Source organism: Coloeus monedula (genome assembly GCF_965178545.1).
Source record: "Coloeus monedula genome assembly, chromosome: 22".
NCBI classification, from domain to species: domain Eukaryota; kingdom Metazoa; phylum Chordata; class Aves; order Passeriformes; family Corvidae; genus Coloeus; species Coloeus monedula.
In genome coordinates this window covers 4,342,158-4,355,580 of record NC_138802.1, presented here as the reverse complement: position 1 = coordinate 4,355,580, position 13,423 = coordinate 4,342,158, and the positions used below count along the sequence as shown (strand labels likewise).

The following is a 13,423-nucleotide window of genomic DNA, read 5'->3' as shown; positions in this document are numbered from 1 at the left end:
GTGTAGAAACTAAGGCGTGAGGAAGAGAGAGGAAAGTATAGACCAGTGCGTGTGGGCTGGGAATGGGATCTGAGGGAGCCCACCATGGAGCAGGCTGGGATGGGCTTTCATCCTGGGGGCAAAGCTGGGGCCCTGCCACGTTCCATTATATATTATATTTATCTATATATTATATTTCTGGTGTTAATTAGCTGTTAACTCTATTAATCATCAAACCGCAGAATAGTTTGGATAGGAAGGGACCTTAAAGCCCATCTCATCCCACCCTTGCCATGGGCAGGACACCTTCCACTGTCCCAGGTTGCTCCGAGCCGCACCCAAGCTGGACTTGAACACTCCCAGGGATGGGGCAGCCACAGCTTCTCTGGGCACCCTGTGCCAGGGCCTCACCATCCTCTCAGGGAAGAATTTCTTCTTCATATCTAATCTAGATCTACACTCTGCCAGTTTGAACCCATTTCACCTTGCCCTATCGCTCCATGGCCTTGTAATATGGTATTTATACCACAGCCATTCAGCTGTGGGTATCCAGGAGTCACCTGGAGCAGTGCTTTTGGCTCACTGTTGGAAAGTTTTGGAGGAATCCAGCAACATGTCTAGGCTTCCACTGGTGACTTTAACATACATGTTGAGCACCTTTGAGCAGGAAAAAGCAGGGAAATGTGCCAGTGAGCAATTTCTAAGGCAGGATAATGTGAGCCCCTGGCACCTCTGCATGCAGCAGGGCATCAGATGCCCCTCTGAAAGGCCCTTTTGTTGCCTGCTGGTGGCTCTGGTGGGGCTCCAGTTCCCTCCTTGGCATTCCTGTGCTCTGTACCCTGCATACCTGGCTGGATAAACACTCTGGAAAAGTCCCAGCCTGCCCTGAACTGGGCAGGGAGTGTTTGCACGGGGAGGATTTGAGCTGCCACAGATAAATCCCCACACTGGGATGGCTGCGGAGCTGGAACAGGAAATGAGCCCAAGGGATGGATGTGAATACATTATCCCACAGAGAATGTGCATCAGGGAGAGGCAGGTGCTTTAGCAGGCATCCAAGGGGTGAAGGCAAGGCCCCCCCTCCTTGATCCTGCTCCACTGCCACTGAAAAGCCCATTCCTGGCCAACATTCAGCTTTGTGGAGTGGGAACCCGAGGAGCCACGTTATGAATGTCCCCTCTGTGCTCACGGTCTCCAGGGCCTCTGCAGGGGGCTGACCTGGCTCAGGCACAGAGCTCTCCCTGCGCCGGATCGGTGACAGTTGCTGTGTGAAGTCCATGTTCCCCCCACTTTCTTGCAGAGAAAACAATTCCCTGTTATGTCTCCTGACTGCCAGAGCTGCTTGGGATGTCGGGTTTGTGTTTGACACAGGAAGGTGGAGAAGGAGAGGGGGAAATCCGCCTGAAGTGGGGCAAATTTGCCTGAGCCAGTGGCCAAGCCGGAAAATGCAAAACCATCCATCCAAGGAAAAAAACATATGCGGTTATGTTTAATAATTATTTCTTTGTATAGCACGGCTCTCAGAATTGCCCTTTGATTAGAGGGGGGAGGTCTCGCTCCCATGCGCCAGGGCAGGTGAGTCAGTGGAAAATACCATCGGCTCCATGCGGGATTGTGCTTGTAGGGAGAGACGCAGGGAAGCAAAAGGGGTTTCCCAAGCATCCTAAACACCAGTGGCCCCAAGGCAGGGCTGTGGAGCTGAGTCACGCCAGGTGATATGACACGTTTCATTGGGTTCGTGATGGCTTTTGCCTTCACAAGGTCTCGCAGGGCTTAAGGGACAGGAAAAACTGCAGTGGCTGGTCCAGCAGCATAGTGATGCAGTTTTTTCACTTGGATCGGGGAAAAACCTACCCTGAGTATCATCTCCAACAGGATTTGTGTCCTTGGTGGTGTTTGTTATTACAGCTGGGTGTGAGAAGAGCCTGGAAAAACACATCCCCATTGCTGCTGGGATGGCAGCCAAGGAGAGGTGACACTGGACACAGCATTAGTTGCATTGAAGTTTGCCAGAGCCCAGCTCTGCTCCCCATGATTCAGTCTGGAAACCATGGGGATGTCTGGCTATGAGACCAAGGCATGTGGCCAGAAGCTGTGGTGAGGGCCATGCCTGAAATGGCTCTTCCTGGCAAGTGAGTGGTTAACTGGGAGTGTTTATAGAGGGCAGCAGCCTGATAAAAAGTGTTTTCCAGGCTCTCTGTGAGTGCAAGCTTGGCTTTGCAGGGATATTGGCTTTGCTCTGTTGAATGCAGTGATGAGCCTGAGTGATTGGAGTTCCTCAAAATGAGGCTTCTGCAAACACAGCTTGGAACTGATTGAGAAAAAGCTCCACTCATCAGTAAAAGACAGTTTTACAAAGCAGGTCCATTGCAAGATGGGTTTTAAACTATAGAATAAAAACTAAAACTTGCATTAGGTGTTGGGAATAAATTTTCCCATGGGAGGGTGGTGAGACCCTGGCACAGGGTGCCCAGAGAAGCTGTGGCTGTCCCATCCCTGGCAGTGTCCAAGGCCAGGTTGGGGTGGGGCTCGGAGTAACCTGGGATAGTGGAAAGTGTCCTGCCCATGGCAGGGGGTGGAACGATACGGTCTTTCAGGTCCCTTCCAGCCCAAACCATTCCGGGATTCCATGAAAGCAGAGATGGGGGCTGCAACTGCTCCGAGGGGGTGACCCGATCGGCATCCCCAGTGTGACCCACACCTGGGTTTGGGGGTCTCTCTAGTGGTCTCTCTACTGCTTTCGGAAATCCCTTCGATTCCGCCCCCGCGGCTCTCCCGGTTTCCCGGAACGGATCCCGGTGCCCGGGGCCGGGGAGCGGCGGGGCCTGTCCCGGGAAGCGCCGCCCCGGGAGGGCCGGGCCGGAGAGGGCGGAGCGGCCCCGCAGGACCCACCGCAGCCGCCGCCGGAGGTACGTGGGGTCGGGGGAGCCGGGAAGGGACGGGACCCCCTGTTCTGGAATCCTTCGGAGAGCTGGGAACCGGGAGCGGGGCGGACTGGGCTCGGTTCCGCCGGGAACGGAGACCGGGAACGGGAGGCAGCGGGAGCCGGGTCCGGCTCGGGCTGAGCTGGAATCACTTCCAAAGCTTGGGGAAACACCTGCAAAGCGGGGCAAACACCCCTCAAAACAGGAGCAAAGACCCCCAAAGCGCGATCGCGCACTCCAGGGTTGGAGCGGCGGCGTCTGGGGAGCGGCGGTGCCTTGGGGTCACCCCCTGGGAGCACCTGGGCTCGGGCACCCCGTCAGCCCTGGCAGGGACCGGGGGGCCGTGCTAGCAGTGGGGAGAAGAGCGGCTGTGGTTTCGGGAAGGATCAGCTGGCACTTTGAGGAAGGATCAGCGGCAGGGAGGGGGTCAGGCAATCCCCCACGGCAAACCCACCCCGCAGCCGGTTCCCACGGGTGGCAGCCCCGCAGGGGTGTCACGGATCACGAGCCCGCGGCTGGCGGCGTCCGTCCCCGGGAAGGTGCAGGAGCGGTGTGTGGGCCAGGCTGCTGGGAAAGCAAACAAAGCCAAGGAGAAGGACACCTGCACGGGCCAGGTCGGGGCCGGGCGGTCCAGGAGCCGAGCGCCGGTCACTGGGGGTTCGACCCTTCCTATCGTGACGTTCCCGCCGAAGAAAGAGTAGCCTGGAGCTTTGAGGGGCTCAGCAAACCCGCAGGTGTCTCCCAAGCATGTCCCAGAGTGGTTTCCTGCTGATGTTGGTGTTTGATTTTTGGAGGTGACATGGTGGGGACAAGTGGTGCTGAGCCCAGGGTAGCAGGGTTTGTTGGGAAGTGTGGATGTGTGAGCAGAAGCCAGCGGTTCCATGAGTGTGTCCCGTGTGAGATGGGATACCCTTGGCTCTGCGTGGTGGATGGAGCCTGGTGAGGTGAAGCTGCACCAGGAGGTGTGGCCCTGGCCTTCCGGCTCCTTAAAGCCTCTCTGGAGCAGACCTAGGCCAGATGGGATGCTGTCACAACACATCCCTCTACAACAAATCCAAGCATCCTGCAGCTGTCCACAGCCCCAGATGTCCTGGCATGAGAGCCAGAAAGGGAAATCTCCCAGGTGTCAGTGGGGAACATGTGGGTGTGGGGCTGGTGAACCAGCCCTGGACTGAGGTGACTCGAAGTATGTGAAACGCCTTTGATTTTAGCTGTGTAATTACATAGGCTGGAAAACCTTTGGGAAGGGAAATGCCTGGAAAAGGAGGAATGTTTGGCCATCGGTGCCCTGGAGAGAGCTGAGTGTTGGTGCCTGGCGCCGTGACGGTGCCGTGGGAGATGCCAGAGGGCCAGGGCTGGGCAGGGCTGTCTGCCTGCTCTCTCACCTGGAGCCCAGGAGGAGGGATCCCTCCGGCAGCCCAGGTATGTGTCTGCTTCCCAATGCTGCTCCATGCTTTTCTCGTTCCCAGTGTATTTCACAGGCAGAAACTGATGTCAGGGCTCTGTGGAAGCAGCTGAATATCCTGTGTGAGCAGTGCAGGTGACCTGGTGCAACATAATCCCCAGCAAACCTCCATCCCTATCAAAATACCTGTGCCCACCTTGCGGAACACTGCTGCTCTGTGCCTGGCTGCTCCGTGTCGCTTGGCTGCCCAGCCAGCTCCATGTCCCTGGGCTGGCTCCGTGTCCTCCAGCGTCACCTCTCACTCCTTTTCTGCCCTGGGGACTCCTGGACCATCCACAGTGGGTTTTCTTTGTGTGTCTTATTCGTTGGAAAAGCATGGGGAGAGGTGATGCTGTGTTGGGGAAAAAGGCGTTGCTGGAAATCCAGGCAGAGGATGACGAAGGAGGCGAGGCCGATGGCAGCGTGAGGTGCCAGGTTAGTGGCTTGCAGGAAGGGGAGATAATCATCCAGGGGCTCCAGCAGTGGGACAGGAGGTGCATAAAGCACTCCAGAAGGGCTGAGAGGAAGGGGGAATGCTGGGTTCTGCTTCAGAGGACATCAAAAGGATAAGGTCTAGTGCTGGAAGGCTCTGGAGGAGGGTGTGTTATCTGGGTGTTATCTGGCACGGAGACGGGGAGAGGTCCCAGAACAAAAACCAGGGGGAGGCTGCAGAGGAATGGCTTTATCTCAGCGGAAACAGCAGATTAGGAGAATTTTAAAAAATTCCAAACTCAGAGGTGCAAAGTGGTGTCCAAAGGAAAGCAGGAAGGAGAAGGAGTCAAAGTGCTGGGATTTTCCCAGGCAGGCATGCTTTCCCAGGCCGAGGTGCACAGGGAATTCAGCTCCCCGAAGAGAGGTGAGCACCCCTGCTGCCTGGAAAATTGAATAGATCTTCCCAACAACATTAGAGTGAATATAAAAGCAAACCTTTACTTGAAAGCTTTCAGGTACACAATATGGTATGGTAATTCTACAGTTCTTATAAGGTTAGTTGATCAGTACACTCATCATATACTGTCCAATTAAAGGGTTAGTTGGTTAGGGGTAGGACAGCCACAGCTTCTCTGAGCAACCTGAAGATAATTCCTGGGGTCCTGCCACACTGGAAGCAGTCCAGAGGCTTCTTTTGCCCCGCTTTTGTTATGTCTGGTCCACATTCTGGTTGGAAAACAGAAAGTCCTAGTAGCTGGTTCTCTTCTTGGAATGAGACTAAAGAATATTTTAGGAAAGTGTCTATAAGGTTAGCTTATTGTTCCTAAATGTAGGGAAAAAAGATAGGAAAAAGTACTAGAAGCTACAGCCATGCATCAACAATCTAAAAAGCTACAAATGTATGAAAAATATAAAAAGCTAAAAATCGTAGGCATCACCCCAAGCCCCCATCCCTGGTTTAGCAGAGCTGGCCCTGAAAGCATTAGTCTGGCAGTTGCTCCCCGTGCCGATCCCAGAGCCTGGACCAGGAACAGCCACAGGACCGTGTTTACACAGTGACCAGGGCACAGCGAGGGCTCGCCGACCTGCCGAGAGCCCATGCCAGCGTGGCCTCGGTGGCCACGGCAGCATTGTCCCCAGGAACAAATGGCAACGTCCTGAAACACAAATGTAAAGGGACTCTCTGTCCCTGTCCATTACCACTGTGCAGCAGGCGCCGCTTGGATGGATGTAATGGAATTATGGGGAGAAGGAGTCTGGGAGGCAGTTTCTTATATCTCAGTGCCAAAGGCCAAGGTGATGGCTGCTGCACAGTCATGATTACAGCTCTGGAGAATGCCTGCCGTGGCCTGTGTGGTCCGTGCTGCTTCAGAAACCCTTGGGAATTCCCAGGGACACAGCAGAGGCAGAGGCATGTGGCTTGGGAATGGTCAGGCACCATGTTGTGGAAATGGGGTGTTTTGTGAGCCCTGGCATGGTTGTTCTGCTGTGGAGGCCACAGCCAGCGGGGTGGATTGCAGCATCCTGAGCCTGGGAATGGGCTTTCCCGTGACGCCCTTGTTTTGCAGGAAGTGGCAGAGCTGGGGGCCCTGGGCTCCCTCTGGAGTGGGAGAGGGGGGAGAGCCTTGGGCGGGGTTTGAGGAAAACATCGCTGTTCCCCCAGCGCTGTCTACAAGGTACAGCTGAGGAAGGGTTGTTAAAAATGAAATTTAAGAAAAAAAGAGGGCAAAATAGCTCTTAAATGTCTGTAGGGAATGCCAGGGCAATGGAGATGTGGACATGTTCTTTTGTGCTCTAGGCAGGAAGTGTAAGCAAAATGTGGCAAAGTCCTGATAGTCTGCCTGGGGCTGTCCCTCCAGGTTCTTATTCCCTGATGAGATGCTCTAAAATGGGCTGGGATTTATCCAAAAGATCAGAAATTGGCTAAATCAGCAGCAATGCTTCTTTTCCTAACTCAGCTGGATTTCTCTGGGTATTCCCTGCATCCCCTGGGCTGCATCTGGCCAGAAATATCCCTGTTTCTGGGGCAGGGGTAACAGGAATAGCAAGAAGGGCCAAAAAGAGAGAAACCATGGCAGGGAGTTGGAAGGAGATGGTCTTTAAGATCCCTTCCAAACCCAAACATTCTGGGATTCTATGAAAATACCTCACAAGTCCTGATCTGTTGCTTTTTAGACTCCACATGGAGTTTTTGTGTTCCTGATGGGTTGAACCCCTGTGTAACAAGGGCTCAGCACAAAGTTGTGGCCACTGCAGGAGCGAGCTCCTGAGGATGTGTTGGGCCAGCAGTTAGCAGGGAAGGGCGTTAATGAGCAGGTTCTCTGGGTGGAAGCATGAGGATGAAGGGAGAGCCTTGTAATCTAACACAGAGGAGACTGTGGAATCTTCGAATGGTTGGAGAACGAGTTTATTTTCCCCCAGAGTTTTCCAGAAAATTAGTGGTATGACTGGTGATGGAGTCACAGCCTGGTTTTTGGAGGCAGCTCCGAGGGGCTGTGTTGCTCTGTAGTGTTGTCCTGGGAGCCGTGCTCTGATGACTCCTGGGGAGCGAGGAAGCCCTGGAGCTCATCCCACGTCTGGTGACTGCATCGGGGTTTGACCTGTTCCCTGGACTGCAGACTCATCTCTCGTGACCCTGTGACAAAGGTGTTGCTGCTGGAGCGTGAGTGGGAAGGTGATGTCATGGCAGGGAAGATCCAAAGGTTGTGGAAGGCAAAGGAGCGTGGGTGCTGCTGAGGGCAGCGGGGGTGTCGGGCTTCCTCGTGAGTCACCCAGCGGGGCCGGGGCCGCAGCTCCTCTGGAGCACCAGGATGCGGAATGTCATCCAGGGCTGACCCTGTCGGGGGGGGTCTGTCTCCCATGGAGGGAAGCTGTTCCTGCTGCTGCTCCACCTGGGCGCCTGTGCCAAAGCCTCCAGGGTGTGTGGTTCGGGCTTATCCTGAACCTTCCCGTGCCCAATTATCACTTGGCCATGTCGAAAGAGCATCCCGAAGGGCTCTGGCAGCCTGCAGGAGTAGGGGAGAGGTGCAGGAAGCCCAGAAGAGGTGTGGGTGGCCCCCGGGCTTTGCAGCCCTGCTGGAGGAGTTTAATGGTTCAGAGATTCTGGTGTAAATCATTGCCAGGGCAGGGCATGGGCAAGCAGGGAATGGGATGGAGAGGGGTCTGGCTTGCATGCAGAGGAAAGGGGAAGGGGGCTGTAGAGGGCTGAAGCGCTCAGGCACCACTCACCCACCTGATGTGGGGACAAACTTTTTACAGGGCCTGTTGGGAAAGGACAAGAGGAGATGGTTTTAAAGAGGGATGATTTGGACTGGATATTTAGGAAGAAATTCCTCCCTGTGAGGGTGGTGAGGCCCTGGCACAGGTTGCCCAGAGAAGCTGTGGCTGTCCCACCCCTAGAAGTATTCAAGGCCAGGTTGGATGGACCTTGGAGCAACCTGGGATAGTGGAAGGTGTCCCTGCCCATGGCAGGGGGTGGAACGAGATGGGTTAAGGTCTCTTCCCATCCAAACCATTCTGTGATGGTGGGATGAGCATCCAGACAGCACCGGGGATGCTGGACCTGAGGCAGAGACAGCAGCAGCTCCCTTCCCGGGGTACTGACGTCAGGGCACTGTTGGAGCAGCGATAGGAACAGCTCTGGAAAGCCAGGAGAGCAGCTAATTCAATGGAGAGATAGACTGGAATAGAAAGTCTCCTGCTTTAATCTGATTGCTGGGCTGATGGGTAGCACTGCAAGGGATCTGTGAAAAACTTCCAGGCACAGAGGTGATGTAGGAGCTTAAATCCTGCCTGCTTCCAGGATTGAGGTGCCTGAGGGGAGCCACAGAGGCTGTGAACAGCCACAGAGGTTTAGACACTACGGGTAGAGGTGACCAGCCCTGTGTGTGTTCTGTGCCCACCATGGGTGCAGTGTGGTTTTCCTGCCCCAAGGCCATCACAGGTGTTCTCAGGTGAAGTCTTGGCTGGCTGATGTGTTTGTGACAAGGATGGGAGCTCAGCTGCATTATCAGGTGAGGAAAAAACTCCACAGGGCACAAGCAGAGAGCAAAACCTTTGTGTGGGAGGGCAGATGCCAGTGCTGGTACCACCAGTCACAGGCTTGGAAGTGCTTGGGTGGGAGGATGGCACTTGGAATGCTGGTGAGGACGTTTTGGATGCAGTGTTTTCCACATCCTCAACAGCTGCTCACTAGGATGGAATTAAAGCTGGAATCAGGGGATGCCTTCCCCCAGGAGCACACAGAGCAGCAGCCCCATGCTGGAGCTGGGCACAGCAGGGAATGACAGGCTTGCCCCTGCCTGCCTGTGGCAGCTCCCATGGGGCTGGGATCGGCGGCTCCTGGGTGTCCCAGAACCCCAGCAAACTATGGGAGCCAAGACTTTACCCTGCCCAGACCCATGTGGGGCCTGGGATGTGTCCAGAGGGGCTGGGACACCCCTCCAGGAGTCTCCACAGCCATGCTGGAGCTCAGGCAGGGATCGGGGAAGTTTCTCTGCAGATTCCTCCTCGCCGGGTTTTCGTGCGTGCCTTTTCCTGCTGCAGCCACTCTGTTTTCTGGGAGTGCTGCTTTATCCTGGCCCTGGACCCTGCAAACTGGGCATGTGCTCAAGCTAAACAAGCAAACATGAAGCTTTTGAGCTCAAGAGGGCTGAGCTGAAGGTTGTGGGGGGGTGTGTGGATATAGCACCACTGACAGCACAGCCCAGGGCCACCTCGAGCCCAACCCAGCATCAAGAAGCTGGGGAGGGAAGGAGAGATCCCTGACATGGCACATCCATAAATCTGCAAGGCTCACTGGGGTGGAGATGGGGCAGTTCAGCTGTGAGGATGCAGGCTGGCCACCCGTGGGTCACGGGACCTGAGGTCAGGGAGGCGAGTTGGTAGGAGATGTGGCTCCGTGTGCTTATTTTTGGAAATCGAGCACGTCTGGTCCCGGTGACTTGGAAAACATTCAGAGGAAGCGGTAGAGGAGGAGTTCCCACCCGTGGCCTGGCTGGTCGGCAATGTTGGTGCTCAGACATCCCTGAGGGATGCAGCCAGGGCACTCAACACTAGCGTGTGTTGCTCCAGGGAGGGCGACAGCCGGCCTGAAGTGAGCCAGGGGCCCTACCGAGGGTTCCCCATCCCGGCAGCCCTTGCCAGCAGCAGCCAGGGGAAGCCACAGGGTCGAGTTGGCTGGGAGAGAGGCAGTTTTGGTTTCTGTTCTCCGGGCAGGAGGGCGTTCCAGGGCAGGCAGCCAGCGCCGTGAGGAGCCCTTCTCCCTCCCAAACAGGGGGAGAGGAGAAACTGTTCAGCTAGAGAGGTGTTTCTGAGCATTTCCAGGTTGGTTTGCATTGACAACAGCTCTTGAAATAGATTTTGATGGCCTTCTTTTGGTACTGTGAAGCTATCACACTCCTAAGGACAGGAAATCTAAGCCCTTAGCAAACATCAGCGATTTGATTGTTTTCAAAGGTTGGTGGATATTACAGCTGAGAAAGTAGCAAGGGGTGGGAATGGGAATGGGCAGGAAGGATCCAGCTGCCCTGCTCTATCCTGACGTGCACTCCTCAGGCACGGCAGCGTGAGATTCCAGCGTTAGTTGGATGAATCGGTGTCGTGGTGGCTGCAGAGCCTTTGCTGTTTGCTGTGCACTCACCACAGCTTCCCTTCTGCCCCCAGAGCTCGCTGCCTGCCCAGGGAGGGGGCCGCACGCATGCCAGCAGGGCTGCAGCCCCCCTGCCCCGAGCCATGCGGTGACGTGGGCACAGCCCAGCCCCCCAGCAGCCATGGCCCAGTCCCGGGCCAACGGGTCCCACTACGCCCTGACAGCCATCGGGCTGGGCATGCTCGTCCTCGGCATCATCATGGCTGTGTGGAACCTCGTGCCCGGCTTCGGGCCCCCCGACAAACCCGGCAGCCACGCCGGGAACAGCAGCAAGCCCGACCGCGGCTCCGGGGGCATCCTGAAGAGCAAGACCTTCTCGGTGGCCTACGTGCTGGTGGGGGCAGGTCTGCTGCTGCTCCTGCTCTCCATTTGCCTCAACATCCGTGACAAGAAGAGGCAGAGCGAAGACTTGGCCATCGCTCACGTGCAGCGCCAGGTGTCTGCGGAGCCCTCGCAGCAGGAGGACAGGTGAGGAGGAGGCATTTTGGGGACAAAGGGAGCAGGTCGGGTGTGGGAATGAAACCAAGGGCTGTTGTTGCTCAGGAAGATCTGGAGTAAGGAGGGGAAGGCAGCATGTGCTGAAATAAGGATGCTCATGCTGTGGTTTAGGGTTTTGATATGTCCTGGAGACAGTAAAGGAATGACTCCAGCTGCGTTTTTGCAGCTGTAAGTGTAAGGGAGCCTTGTTGGTTTGTGAGGTGGGGTCTACACAGAGCTGTGGCGAAGGCAGCACTGGGAGAGGTGCCACTTCTGGTTCTGTTGGCTCACAGGAGCGAGCTGAGAGAACGCTGGGCAGGGTCGTGGGTAACGCAGAGAGCAGCAGGCTCCTGCCACACACTGGGAGAGCAGCCAGAGGGGCAGGAGAGGGGCTGTCTCTGCCTCACTGGGTGCAGCCAAGGTGCCAAACAGCCTTGAAGACTGGCCATGGAGTTTAGACCCGGTGAAAGTCTGCAGGGCTCTGCTGTTTGCTCAGGGAGCTTCGCGGAGCAGAGCAAAGGCTGCTGCCGCAGCACAAACACAGGCGCAGTGTGTCCACCGGCACAGCTCGCTGTGCAGAGAGAGGCGGGGGAGCATTGGGACAATGTAGGGTGCAAGGGGACAGGAGGGGACAATGGCTCTGCTGGCTCTTGTCAGGGTCTTCAGATCCACCCAGAAAACTGATTTTCCATGTTTGATTGGAAAGGTAACTTCAGAATGCCAAGGAAATGGCAAGTAGTGAGTGCAGGTACCTGTGCAGAGATGGTGGCATAGAGCAGAGTTGAATCTCTCTGCAGAAGACCCCAAGGTACCCAACCCATAAGACATCAGAATGACAAAGACCGAGGGGTGATGTCCTTTTCTAATGTATTTTGACTGGGGTTTGAGAGTGGAGGAGTAAAACTGATGCTCTTTTGAGGGAAGAAATCACCACTGGGCAATAAAAAAGGGTCTGTGGGCAGAGAAAGTGATAATCAAAGATGGCCATAAATCACAAGGAAAATGTGTCTGAACTTAGGTGGGGTCATGATTTGTTCTGTCAAGCAAAAGGAAACTGGCATATAATGCAGAAGGGCAAAAACTATTTCTGGTGGGGTGGGGTGGTTTTATTCTTTCCTCTCCATCCCCTCCCCACAACGAAGCTGAAGTGATGTGCCACCCACAGCCTTAACTCTTTCCCCTCTAGTCAAGAAGAGGATGAAGACGTCTCTTCCCAGTACTACGTGCCCAGCTACGAGGAGGTGATGAACACGGGCTACTCTGAGCCCAGAGACTCGGACAGGAGCAACAGGCTCAGCATCTCCCTGCCCTCCTACGAGTCCTTGGCGGGGCTGGATGACAGCAGCCAGGCCCCGGGAGCCGCGGGCACGGAGCCCAGCCCAGAGAGACAGCCCAGCCGGCACAGCTCCCGCCTCAGCAAGCGCCTGAAGCCCCTCAAGGTCCGCAGGATCAAATCAGAGAAGCTGCACCTGAAGGACATCAGGCTAAATCTGGCACAGGGCAACAGCAGTGTCCCTATCACGATAGAGCCCCTCACCCCTCCACCCAAGTACGAGGAGATCCAGGAGAAAATGCCAGCGAGCCAGCAAATGCCTTAAAAAAAAAAAAGAGGAATCTGTGATGCTGCTTGGTTGAGGGTTTTTTAAAACCCACCATGCCAAGAGGGGCTTGGTGTGTGGGTGCAGAAGCAGCCAGGGCTCCGTGGAAGCTGCCACGTGGAGGACGTGCTGTGGCACAAGGATGGGACATGTTTTCCCTGGGACTGGGTTTTACAAAAGGCTGTGGGGAAAGAAACCTGATCACCACAAGTTCTGCTGCTGTGAAGTAAATGAAGGCTGGATGTGCCAAAGGTGTCACTTGTGGTGTTTGATATGAGACCACCCAGTGCATCCTCTCACCTCCTCTCCCCCTCACTTCCAGAAAGACTTTTCCAAGCCACCAGACTGATATTGCAGAAGGATTTTCCAAGTGGAAAAGTGAAATGTTTCTTTTTTTGGGTGTCTTTTCTTTCTGAGGAAGGGGAAGCGTGTTGCCAGAGCAGCACCATGGCTTTCCCTGGCTCCCAACTGGGCTGGGCTGGTGGCCCAGAGCCAGCCCCGACTCCTGCCAAGGTCTGGTGGGAAGCAGCTGAAAGGGGCCTCCTGCTCCTCAGGGAGAGGATGGATTTCTTGCCTTGGTTGCTTTCCCTGTTGTGTCTTGTGCTCCATTCGAGGCAAGTGGGTGGCTCCAGGGGGTTGGGAGCTGCGTGCGCCAGTGCCGGGGGTGAAGGCACTGCTGAGCGTCCTGTGCAGGCAGACTGGTCTGAATAAATGTTTTGTACGCTGTGTGTGTGCGTTGTGTGTGCATTGTGCACTTGGGCCCTTCCCCAGGTTTGTGATGCCTCAGCTGCTGTAAGGCTGCTCCCTGGGCACCCCAGCCCTGTGCTGCCTCCCGGGCTTCCAGCAAAGCCATTGGCTACAAAGCCATCAGCACATCCAGCCACGGGCTCCCTCGGGCAGACTGAGATGGGATGTGGAG

The 13,423-nt window shown here is 55.6% G+C and overlaps 1 protein-coding gene across 2 annotated transcripts; it reads left to right on the top strand.

The window, feature by feature from the left end:
* Nucleotides 1-2,850: 2,850 nt before the first annotated feature.
* On the top strand, nt 2,851-13,105 carry TMEM51 (transmembrane protein 51). 2 transcript variants are annotated; one of them, XM_082295931.1, is made up of 3 exons: nt 2,851-2,888; nt 10,444-10,897; nt 12,093-13,105. In XM_082295931.1, exons 2-3 carry the CDS (start codon nt 10,551-10,553, stop codon nt 12,502-12,504), a joined length of 759 nt encoding a protein of 252 aa, XP_082152057.1. In that variant the 5' UTR covers nt 2,851-2,888; nt 10,444-10,550; the 3' UTR covers nt 12,505-13,105. The 2 variants fall into 2 exon arrangements, with proteins under 2 accessions (XP_082152057.1, XP_082152058.1); XM_082295932.1 differs by lacking the exon at nt 2,851-2,888 and adding an exon at nt 4,288-4,325.
* The last annotated feature ends 318 nt before the right edge of the window (nt 13,106-13,423 follow it).

Coding starts and splice junctions, on each gene's coding strand:
- TMEM51 (XM_082295931.1), top strand. CDS start 10,551: ATGGCCCAGTCCCGGGCCAACGGGTCCCACTACGCCCTGACAGCCATC. Junction 10,898..12,092: donor CCCTCGCAGCAGGAGGACAG/GTGAGGAGGAGG, acceptor TTTCCCCTCTAG/TCAAGAAGAGGATGAAGACG.